This window comes from Myxocyprinus asiaticus, chromosome 49 (genome assembly GCF_019703515.2).
Source record: "Myxocyprinus asiaticus isolate MX2 ecotype Aquarium Trade chromosome 49, UBuf_Myxa_2, whole genome shotgun sequence".
NCBI classification, from domain to species: Eukaryota; Metazoa; Chordata; class Actinopteri; order Cypriniformes; family Catostomidae; genus Myxocyprinus; species Myxocyprinus asiaticus.
This window is the reverse complement of record NC_059392.1, coordinates 4,431,459-4,444,026: the sequence shown is the minus strand read 5'-3', so window position 1 is coordinate 4,444,026 and position 12,568 is coordinate 4,431,459. Positions and strand designations below refer to the sequence as shown.

Sequence of the window (12,568 nt, the reverse complement as noted above, 5' to 3'; positions counted from 1 at the left end):
GGTCGGACTTTTTTATCCAGCACATCCCACAGATGCTCAATCGGATTGAGATCTGGGGAATTTGGAGGCCAGGGCAACACCGTGAACACTTCATCATGTTCCTCAAATCATTCCCGAACAATGTGTGCAGTGTGGCAGAGTGCATTATCCTGCTGAAAGAGGCCATTGCCATCAGGGAATACCATTGCCATGAAGGGTGTACCTGGTCTGCAACGATGTTTAGGTAGGTGGGACGTGTCAAATTGATGGCCACATGAATGGCCGGACCCAGGGTTTCCCAGCAGAACATTGCCCAGAGCATCACACTCCCTCCACCGGCTTGTTGTCTTCCCACAGTGCAATCTGGTGCAATCACTTCTCCAGGTAAATGACACACACGTACACGACCGTCCACGTGGTGTAAAAGAAAACTGGACTCATTGGACCAGGCGACCTTCTTCCACTGCTCCATTGTCCAGATCAGATGACATGTGCCCATTGTAGGCACTTTTGATGGTGGACGGTTCATCATGGGCACTCAGACCGGTCTGCGGCTACACAGCCCCATAAGCAGCAGGGTGCGTTGCACTGTGTGTTGTGACACATTCCTCCCCTAACCATCATTAAACTTTTTTGTAACTTGTGCCACAGTAGACCTTCTGTCGGTTCAGACCAGACGGGATATCCTTCGTTTCCCTTGCGCATCACTGAGCCTTGGGCGCCCAACACCCTGTTGCCAGTTTGTGGTTTGTCCCTCCTCGGACCACTGTCAGTAGGTACTCACCACTGCTGACCGGGAGCACCCCACAAGCCTTGCAGTTTCAGAGATGCTCTGACCCAGTCGTCTGGCAAAAACAATTTGGCCCTTGTCGAAGTCACTCAGGTCTTTACACCTGCCCATTTCTCCTGCATTCAACACGTTGACTACGAGAACTGATTGTTCGCTTACCATCTATTCTACCCAGACCTTGACTTGTGGCCTTGTTAGGAGATGATCAGTGTTATTTGCTTCACCTGTGAGTGGTCATAATGTTTTTGATCATCAGTGTATATAATATGCTAATGTGTTTGTTGCTAGCTAGCAAGAAGCTGCAAGGCTCAATTGAGTTATTTGAACAGATCGAAATTAAGTTAGGTTAACTCAGTTCATTTAGGTTTTCCTTACTCAAAGTATTTGAGTAGAGCCTACATTTAAATTTAATATCAAAGAAACTCATTTTCATTGTGTGGAATCAATGTCCACAATTGAATTAAGTTTTTTTTCAGTGCATTGCTATTGTTCATTTTGCTCAGACTAATTTTGGACAAGAAATATAAAACATTTGCAATACTCTTCAAATTATGTTAAAGTCATTAATATAAATGTTAATTAAAAATAAGTCTCGCCTCTTCATCATTTGTGTTTTTAATCTGTTCTAGTTCGTCGTCCTGATACTGTTGGGAGTTTTTCTGACATGATTTAAGTTATGATAATTTTAACTACACTTACTGCTGGTTTAAATTCTGATACCTTGGCTAAGATTTAGAAATTTGCCTGGCTTTACACAGTAATCAATTCCTAATTCATCAATAATGATGTGATTGATAAACAAACTGCCCCAACCACCCTCTGAATATTTATCAGAGAAGTTTTCTTCAAATTATCGTGGATCACTACCGTCTCATTATCCTCACTGGAGGATCTGGCTGGATCAGCCTAAACCAAAAAAGTGCTTCAAAATGAAAGTCACACTGTAAAGTCGTGTTGTGCCCTAAAACCACCAGTTTATCGCTTAAAGCCTCAGCATGACACCCAGGAGAAAAGTTTCTGTTAAACAACAGGAAAACAAGGAAATCTGATTTAACAATCTAAAACTATCCAGTTATGACAGGATCACAATAAAATCTCAATAAATTACATTGAATAATCTAAATTTACAGAGGAGAGAAAGCTGTGCGATCTTCATTCTGTGGACTTGTTGAACTTTTATTATGGAAAATAGTGTATGAACTCTACACTGAATCTCTCAGGAAGTGCTGTTTAAACGGCTGAGCTTTAATATTGAGTCAGAGTTGAACTTGCAGTGACCCTATCATGAATTCTCTTGAATTTGCTCTCTTATACTTCCATCAGGGGTGTAAAGTAATTGAGTAAAAATACTTAAGTATTGTACTTAAGTATTATTTTTGGGGATTTGTACTTTACTCGGGTGTAATTAAAGGGAGTACTTGTACTTAATTCCGTTTCCAAAGAAAAAAATAGTACTTTTTACTCCTTACAATTATATTTAAACTTGAAAAGTACGTATTCTTTCATCTTACTGGACTGAAGCCGGCTTTTCACTGCATCCGACAAACAACAGATTACAGACTAGAGGTCAGTTGTTTCAAATGTCGCACGGCAGCTGTGTCACGTTCCGACCATCTGCAGAGGCGGAATTTCGGATCTGATTTTTTTTTTCTCTCCCCTTTTTCTCCCCAATTTGGAATGCCCAATTCCCAATGCGCTCTAAGTCCTCGTGGTGGCGTAGTGACTCGCCTCAATCTGGGTGGTGGAGGACGAATCTCAGTTGCCTCCGCATCTGAGACCGTCAATCGCTGCATCTTATTACGTGGCTTGTTGAGCGCGTTACCGCGAGACATAGCGCGTGTGGAGGCTTCACTCTTTTCCCTGCGGCATCCACGCACAACTCACCACGTGCCCCACCGAGAGCGAGAACCACATTATAGCGACCGCGAGGAGGTTACACCATGTGACTCCAGCCTCCCTAGTATCCGGGTCAATTGGTTGCTTAGGAGACCTAGCTGGAGTCACTCAGCACGCCCTGGATTCAAACTCATGACTCCAGGGGTGATAATCAGTGTCTTTACTCGCTGAGCTACCCAGGTCCCCTGAATCTGATTTGAGGTTCGGTTATGTTGAAATCTGTGTGCGACTACACCGCATGTGACCCCCCCCCCGACTGAATTTGAAGTACTCATTCAAAACTATGAGCACGAAGTGAGAAACACGGACAATTTTTGTCCTAAACTTTATTCTAAATGCCTGACCTCAGAAGACAGTTCCTAAAACCAACAACATTACTAACTTTCTTCAAAACTTATTTAGATTTTTTTTATCTTTCTCCATGTCTCAAGGGGCTGGGTGCTCTGACATCGCATTTCGTGAGTGCCTTCTCACATGCAACGTGACTGTGGCAACATTTGTACAAAATAAAAATACGTGGTTCATTACACGTCTCAGGGCAGTTTCCGAAGTGAAACGTCCACTGTGTGGCGCTAAAAGCGAGTGAAATGTTCTCGCGAACAGATAAGGTTTTTAAGGTTAATGTTCTATCGAGATTTAAATCAACAAAACCGACCTCCCTACCCTAAACCTTAAACCTAAACCTAACCGATAGTGTCAGAAAAAGCAAATGTGAGATGAAAAACAATTTCTGAAGCAACCACGTCTTTTGTGGTGCTTCTATGACACTTTGGGCTCACGTGTCCACTCGAATGCTCCACAAGACTCGTCTTTTGTATCATATATGCGACACTCTATTAGTCGAGCTACTGCGCAATTTGATCACACTTAAACAAGCTTGTAAATGTAGTTGATTATGTAATGCAAACGTTATAATGAGTCATGCACCATAGTAAAAGTGTTTATATTATTTTACTTTTAATGAATTACAGAAAGAGTGAGAGAACCTTTGGTACAATTGAAAAGTTCAGGGTCTCCAGATAAGCGAAGTAAATGACATTTTCCTTAGACAAATGGATAAGAAGGAGAATATGTAAGGGATAATGTAGCCTGCAGTACATGCTGACATTCTTTACAGTGTGAAGAATCTACGCCCCTGAAAATAAATAATCTGAATGATAATTTATCCCTAACTGTGATTGACAGCAGCAGACTGTAGGTGCAGTACAAACATCTGACCACCAGAGGTCGCTGTAACCACCTTTTAAAAGATAATGACACTATAAGCAAACCTCATTTGAACTTCACATTCAATTTCTCAATAGTTTAACTGAGATTTTCCACCCTGTCAATATTTCTTCATATATATATATTTTTTTTAAACTTCCGGGACATTCTGACATACTGCAGCCGCAGGCTTGCCCACACATTTTTTCCTTTTGTAAAACTGCACACAACCTCTCTGAAATTCTCAAAAATGTATTATTTTCAGATTAGATTACTAAAAGCATAAACTCTTATGGGGAGTTTATGTAAGTGAATAGTGGAATATTCCTGGTTCAATACAAGTTAAGCTCAATCGACAGCATTGTAGGCATAATTTAATTTCAAATCGTCCATCCTTTTCTTAAAAAAAAAAAAAAGCACAAATCTGGGTTACAGTGAGACACTTACAATGGAAGTGAATGGGGTACATTTTTGGAGGGTTTAAAGGCAGAAATGTGAAGTTTAGTATTTTATAAAAGCATTTACATTACTTCTTTTGTTTAAAGTTCTGTATTATTTGAGCTGTAAATTTGTTAATTTGAAATTAAATTATGCCACAAATGCTGTCGATTGAGCTTAACTTGTATTGAACCCGGAATATTCCTTTAAATACTAACACATACCAGCGAATTATGTTTTATATCGAATTAACAGTATGAAGTACTCAAACATGTGTTGTTAAAATACTTTTATACAGTATGTTTTAATAATAAAAACGTATTGAATTGAAATGAATTGAATCTTTATTATATCTTAATATCTAAATTATTTTTTATTCCATGTTTTGTAGATTTTTTTTTAATTTGTATATTTATATAAATGATCAGAATACTAATGTGAATCACCAATATTAGTTGTTGTTGTTTTCATTCGTGGCCTTTTTTCCATTTACAATACATTTAGCCTAGAGAAAATCTTTAATAATAACTGTATCGTCACAAGGGACTTTTAATTTGCATTTCTTTTCGTTGCATGCATTACCAGTTATATTGTTTCCTTTTTTTCTTCTTTTTTTTTTCTAATTATTTATTGATTTATTTGCTAATTTTGTTTTTGATATTTATTCAAAAAAATTCTAAAAACTGCACTTGCGTGACCCAGAAGGACTCTTAATTTGCCATTCTTATCTTTGCTTGCATTCACAGTTTTTTTTCCTCTTTTTTCTTTTTTTTTTTTTGTGCTAATTATTGTTTTTTTTTTATCTTTATTTTATTTTTTTTTTGCTATTTTTTTTATATAAATATATATTGGCAGACATTTCTAAAAAAACGCACTTGCGTGACCCAGAAGGACTCTTAATTTGCCATTCTTATATTTGCTTCCATTACCTGTTGTTGTTTTTGTTTTGTTTTTTGTTGTTTTTTTTGTGATAATTATTATTATTATTTTTTAACTCTATTTTATATATTTATTGCTATTTTTTTGTATAAATATATATTGGCAGACATTTCTAAAAAACGCACTTGCGTGACCCAGAAGGACTCTTAATTTGCTATTCTTATATTTGCTTCCATTACCTGTTTTTTTTTTTTGTTTTTTTTTTGTTTGTTTTTTTTGTGATAATTATTATTATTATTATTTAACTCTATTTTATTTATTTATTGCTGTTTTTTATATAAATATATATTGGCAGACATTTCTAAAAAACGCACTTGCGTGACCCAGAAGGACTCTTAATTTGCCATTCTTATATTTGCTTCCATTACCTGTTGTTGTTTTTTTTTTTTTTTTTTTTTTTTTTTTTTGTGATAATTATTATTATTATTATTATTATTTAACTCTATTTTATTTATTTATTGCTGTTTTTTATATAAATATACATTGGGAGATATTTCTAAAAAAAAAAAAAAAAGAAAGAAAGAAAGAAAGAAAACGCACTTGCGTGACCCAGAAGGTCTCTTAATTTGACATTCTTATCTTTGATTGCATTAACAGTTTTTTTCCCTCTTTTTTTTCCTCTTTTTTTTTCCACTTTTTTTGTGCTAATTATTATTTTTTTATCTTTATTTTATAATTGTTTTTGCTATTTTTATATAAATATACATTTATAAAAAACGCACTTGCGTGACCCAGAAGGACTCTTAATTTGCCATTCTTATATTTGCTTCCATTACCTGTTATTTTTTTGTTTTTGTTTTTTTGTTTGTTTTTTTTTGTGATAATTATTATTATTATTATTTAACTCTATTTTATTTATTTATTGCTGTTTTTTTATATAAATATATATTGGCAGACATTTCTAAAAAACGCACTTGCGTGACCCAGAAGGACTCTTAATTTGCCATTCTTATATTTGCTTCCATTACCTGTTGTTGTTTTTATTTATTTATTTATTTATTTATTTATTTATTTATTTATTTTGTGATAATTATTATTATTATTATTATTTAACTCTATTTTATTTGTTTATTGCTGTTTTTTATATTGGCAGACATTTCTAAAAATAAATAAATAATAAACGCACTTGCGTGACCCAGAAGGACTATTAATTTGCCCCTCTCTTGTCTTTTCCGCCTTTGTTGTCCGTAAAAATCGTGCGACTTCCGCCGTGAGTGTCAAGTATGGCCACGTCTAGACTGGAGATCAATTTCGTCCGATTATTATCCCGCTGTGAGTCTCTGGCTTCAGAGAAAAGAGGCGAGACAGAATGGAGACTAGAGAAGGTAAATAAAAACAACATTACATTTGCAATAAATGATTTCACGTCGCAGTAAATGTGTATATCTTAAGAGAACAGTCTGCATGGAGACAATAAAAGCAATAATACCAGCTTCATTTTATGACGAATTACTTACAGTCAACAAAACTCTAATGACAATGTGTGATACATATGCACAATAAATTCAGTTAATATTTTTTAACTTGTCTCAGATCTTTATCGTTTTATTCCTAATGCAATATATATTTTTTAATGAAATAATATTTAACGATTTTATTATTTTTCTCTTTAAGTATGTTGGAGCTCTGGAAGAGATGCTCATGGCCCTTAAAAAAAATTCCAGGTACATTTATGTACAATTATAAGCAATATTATTTGACATATATGATTAGTTAGACATTAAATAGTGAAGAGACACATAAAATCATTTATATTTATATTGTTCATAATCATGACGTCATTTTGCTCGTAATCTAATCACAGCAACTTGATTTATTATTGATTCCCTCAGCAAACCAACAGCGGAAATATTAACGGACTACACTCGCAAAGTGGACTTCCTAAAAGGCCTTTTAGAAGCAGAAAAACTGGTCAGTTATTGCATTACATATTCACTGCACGATAAATGTGATTAAAGGAACAGTTCACCCCAAAATTCTGTAATCATTTACTCATCCTCATGTCGCACCAAACCCATATGGCTTCATTTTCTTGGAACACAAAAGGAGATATTTGCCTGAATAATCCGAGCTAGTCGTGATGAAAAACTGCATGCCTGATGTTTACGTTACCAAATATTCTGCTGTTTTTCCCCTTTCTTTTGTCATTTATAGCCATCCTCAGCAGAGAAGTCCTTAGCCAATCAGTTTCTGGCTCCTGGACGAACGCCAACGATATCCAGCGAGAGAACGCCAGCCAGTAAAACGGTGCACATACAGAGTAAAGCGCGCTGTGTGGGAGAGATGAGAAAAGAATTGATGAGCACAGTACGACTCTTTAACCTCTTCAAACTACAAACACACTTTTTAAATTTTGCATGCATAACATATTTTGGGTCTGTGATATCGAATAATCTAGCGGCATCCAATAGAAGTGATTTGGAATGCCCAATTCCCACTACTTAGTAGGTCCTCGTGGTGGCGCGGTTACTCACCTCAATCCGGGTGGCGGAGGACAAGTCTCAGTTGCCTCAACTTCTGAGACCGTCAATCCGCGCATTTATCACGTGACTCGTTGTGCATGACACCGCGGAGACCCACAGCATGTGGAGGCTCATGCTACCTTCCGCGATCCACGCACAACTTACCACATGCCCCATTGAGAGCGAGAACCACTAATCATGACCACGCGGAGGTTACCCCATGTGACTCTACCCTCCCTAGCAACCGGGCCAATTTGGTTGCTTAGGAGACCTGTCTGGAGTCACTCAGCACACCATGGATTCGAACTCGTGACTCCAGGGTTGGTTGTAAGCATCAGTACTCGCTGAGCTTTTCAGGCCCTCGTGATTACAAATTTGATTTTTTTTTCAATAGATTTACTATGTGAATTTTTACTGACTCGCTTGTCTTTCCTAATATTAACAGGGGCCGTCAAATTCCAGTGAGTTCTATTTCATGTTTTAGTTTATATAGTTATATACGTTGAATTTCAAAAGGTAGAATTACTGATTTTTGTTTCTTTGCTCTTCATAATCAGGTGCGTTTGAGACTGATCTCAGACACAGAAAGTAGGTGTTTTTGCATTAGTAGCGCTCACATTATATTTTGCATTGAATGTCAGGCTTGTATCAGTGGCATTTCTTTTTCCTTTCTCAGGAGTATTTCTGTTGACGAGCGGCAGTCGGCAGCAGAGCTGGACGCAATTCTTCAACACCACCAAAATTTGCAGGAGAAACTGGCTGAGGACATGCTAAACCTCGCTCGCAACCTTAAAAACAACACGCTCGCAGCCCAGAACATTATTAAACAAGACAACCAGGTCTGGTGGATTTTATTTACATTTAAAGTGGCAGCTTGAAAGATAAGTTTGTTAGAGGTTTAATATATCTTGGAGAAACTATGTAACGAGTTCTTGTGTGTCCACTAGAGGGCAGCATCATATTACGGTTACTTAAAAGTTTCCCAACACTGCACTGCCTGCTCAAAAACACAGTCGTCATTTGGATTTAAATAAGCAGATGCTTAAGACTATGATTGGATCATTATTACAGTGATTAGCATGTTTCTGCTGGCAACAATTCTTTAAACAATAACTGATGCAGTGTGCAGATTCTCACTTCTTAAACATTTCTTAATGCAACTTTTTTTTTGGTTTGGCCAGGCAGTGTACATGACATCATAACTGTCAGACTGTATATTAATGATGGCTTTTTGAAAATATCATTACAAAAACTAGAATGTTATTTGGAATGAGTTGACTGACTGTTTAATAGTTTCTTTTTCTTGCCTTTAGACCCTCAGTCAGTCCATGCGTCAGGCCGACGTGAACTTCGAGAAGCTGAAAACGGAGTCCGAGCGCCTGGAACAGCACGCCAAGAAATCCGTCAACTGGTTCCTGTGGCTGATGCTTATAGTCGTCTCATTCACGTTTATCAGCATGATCCTGTTTATAAGACTCTTCCCAAGACTTAGATAATATTGTAGATCATTAGAACAAGCTAGATTTAATTTATCTATTAGGTTTACATATAGATGCTAGCCAAGAGTTTTTTTTTTTTTTTTTTGTCTAGTAAACTTAATTAAATCAAGCTCAGGTGGGATGATTGAGAGCGAGTTTTACCCATGAATTTGACATTGTTACTGTACCTGCGTGCCATTGTGATGTCATAATGATGCATTGTGATGCTACACATCCTGAAATCTCAATTCATATCTGCCCGTGTTCAGTCTTCGACATTACAGTTGATACTAAATAAAGAAACATTTTGGGTTCACCACAAGTTAAGCTCAATCGACAGCATTTGTGGCATAATGTTGATTACCACAAAAATGTAATTAGACTCGTCCCTCCTTTAAAAAAAATAAAAAATGCACAAATCTGGGTTGCATTGAGGCACTTATGATGGAAGTGAATGTGGCCAATCCGTAAACGTTAAAATACTTACTGTTTTGGGGGCCTGGGTAGTGCAGCGAGTATTGACGCTGACTACCACCCCTTGAGTCACAAGTTAGAATCCAGGGCGTGCTGAGTAACTCCAGCCAGGTCTCCTAAGCAACCAAATTGGCCCTGTTGCTAGGGAGGGTAGAGTTACATGGGGTAACCTCCTCGTGGTTGCGATTAGTAGTTCTCGCTCTCAGTGGGGCGTGTGGTAAGTTGTGCGTGGATCGCGGAGAGTAGCATGAGCCTCCACATGCTGGGAGTCTTCGTGGTGACATGCACAGCGAGTCACGTGATAAGATGCGCGGATTGACGGTCTCAGAAGCAGAGGCAACTGAGACTTGTCCTCCGCCACCCGGATTGAGGTGAGTAACCGCGCCACCACGAGGACCTACTAAGTAGTGGGAATTGGGCATTCCAAAACTGGGAGAAAAGGGGATTAAAAAAAATAAATACTCGCTATTTCAGATGTATTGCAACAAGACAGAAAAATATGTGTTAACATGATTTTAGTGTGATCAAATCGATTATTAACCATTTCTTTGTAAATTTATCAGATTTTACAATTTCGTTGCCATGACAAAGTAACACCGCAAACTCTAAAACGATCGTAAAAACGACGATTTCGGCTCAAATACACGTGTTTTAACAGAATAGTTAATGTAAGTGTTTTTATCAAATCATAAAATTCACATTTCTGCTTTATTAAATCCTCCAAAAATGTACCCTGGTCAAAAATATTGTGTATTCGATCATTGCCATTTTAAGTTGTAACCTCGATTTATTTATTTATTTTCTCCCCAGTGCGCTCTAAGTCCTCGTGGTGGCGTAATCACTTGCCTCAATCCGGGTGGCGGAGGACGAATCTCAGTTGCCTCCACGTCTGAAACCGTCAATCCGCACATCTTATTACATGGCTTGTTGGGCACGTTACCGTGGAGACCTAGTGCGTGTGGAGACTTCACGCTATTCTCTGCAGCATTCACGCACATCTCACCACGCGCCCCACCAAGAGCGAACCACATTATAGCGACCACGAGGAGGTTACCCCATGTGACTCTACCCTCCCTAGCAACCGGGCCAATTTGGTTGCTTAGGAGACCTGGCTGGAGTCACGCAGCACGCCCTGGATTTGAACTCGTGACTCCAGATGTGGTAGTCAGCATCTTTACTTGCTGAGTTACGCAGGCCCACTTTTGCTTCTTTTTTTAAGAAAAGGAGGGACGAGAATTATTTTTTACTGTTAATCAACATTATGCCAAAATTCTGTCGATTGAGCCTAACTTGTATTGAACCCAGAATATTCCTTTAACGTAATAGTTAAATCTCGAAACAAAATGTTTGTTAAAATGAACGGTAAGTATTAGGTAGCTTTAAAATGGTAATAAGTTAATTTATGATTTCATTTGCTGCTGCGTTTTCATGGAATATACACCCAACATTTTTGAAAATATTTAGGTGGATTCTTATTGATGTAATAATATTTTTGAGTTTTCGACACTAAAAATGTCTGACAGCTTCTTTCAGATTCGCGGTTAATCGGTTTCTATATCTCGAATAATCGTCGATTTAAATGGAGCGTGCTGTTATCCCGATGCCTGCGAGTCGTCTTAAGTTCCGAACAAACTTGTCCAGGCTCGTATCAATCATCTGGGCAAAGGAAGTGTTCTGGCAAGCATCAGGAAGGATTTTTGCTCATCGGAAGCAACTCCAATAGGAGCGACTGCTATGATAAAAGAGTAAATGTCCTATATTTAGCTGGCGTATGACTAAGTTATATATGTGCTTGCGGTTTTCTGTATTGCACATGGATCATATGCTTGGTTCTTGTATGTTTATTCAACTGTGGAGCTTTAGTTTGCTATGTTCAAAAGGTTGTTCAAAGCTGTTTTCTGCAGCCTGACACATGGTAATTCATTATCCCGTTTTTTGTATTCGCACATTTGATTGATTCACCTGAACACAGAACAGCCATATACTGGTTTTTGTTCACAAATACAGAAGTGTGTATTATTTTTAAATAATTTGACTGATTTATACGTTTTGATTGTTTAACAAGTATCATGTTATAAGACTCTGAGCATGAAAAACTAAATAAAATAATAATAATAATAAATAAAAAAAACGCTCTAATTAGAACCAAAAATGTTTTGCGAAGCACATAACTTTTTATTTTGATTGATTTATCATAATCCTGGTTTTGTGTTTTAGGGCCCGGGAATATTTCGTTTTTCTGCGTTCCACAGGTGTTGCTTTTCAATTATATACTCTTTTGACCACGGGCGACATGGGCGTCACTTTGTTTTAAAAAGTGGTGGGGACAGAGCACGAGCTGCACAACAGCGGAGCGAGGAGAGTGCACATCTGCATGCACGAGAGAACATCACCGCCCACTGTCATTCAAGGTCACTAATAACAGCCGCAACGAGCACGAACCATAATATTACAAATAACAAATTTTAGCACCGGGTCGGTACTTATTCTAACACACATGAACGAAATGGAAACTCTTGCTCAAGAACTGGAGAGGTTTCTTCTGCATTAGAAACTTACCTGACGAAAGCTATTTCAAAAAGTGGTGGGGAGAAAATTTGTAGGTACATGTCCCACCTGTAAATTACACCTCTGGTGAGCAAATACAAACGCGTTTGATTCATGCGCACTACGACTGCTTTGGGATTCTCTTTTCGTACAGTCAGTGACTGGAGCATGCATGCGCAGGACCGTAGTAACGCACAGGCTTACCGGGGTTTCATGCCCGGGGGGGTTGGGGCAGTCATGGCATTCTCCACCGTTTTCTGCCCCGTCGACATTCTCGGGAAGGCACATGGAGAAGGTGGGCAGCAGTTAAACCTGTCCGTGTAGCGCATGGTGATTGAGTGCGAACGTTCCTCCTCAAC

The 12,568-nt window shown here is 38.0% G+C and overlaps 1 protein-coding gene across 1 annotated transcript; it reads left to right on the top strand.

Moving 5' to 3' along the window:
• The first annotated feature begins 6,424 nt into the window (after window positions 1–6,424).
• On the top strand, window positions 6,425–11,777 carry LOC127438317 (vesicle transport protein USE1). Its single transcript, XM_051693826.1, has 8 exons — window positions 6,425–6,573; window positions 6,863–6,912; window positions 7,081–7,159; window positions 7,403–7,555; window positions 8,156–8,171; window positions 8,268–8,298; window positions 8,387–8,549; window positions 9,024–11,777. The coding sequence occupies exons 1-8, from the start codon at window positions 6,472–6,474 to the stop codon at window positions 9,204–9,206; spliced, it is 777 nt and encodes a 258-aa protein (XP_051549786.1). The 5' UTR covers window positions 6,425–6,471; the 3' UTR covers window positions 9,207–11,777.
• The last annotated feature ends 791 nt before the right edge of the window (window positions 11,778–12,568 follow it).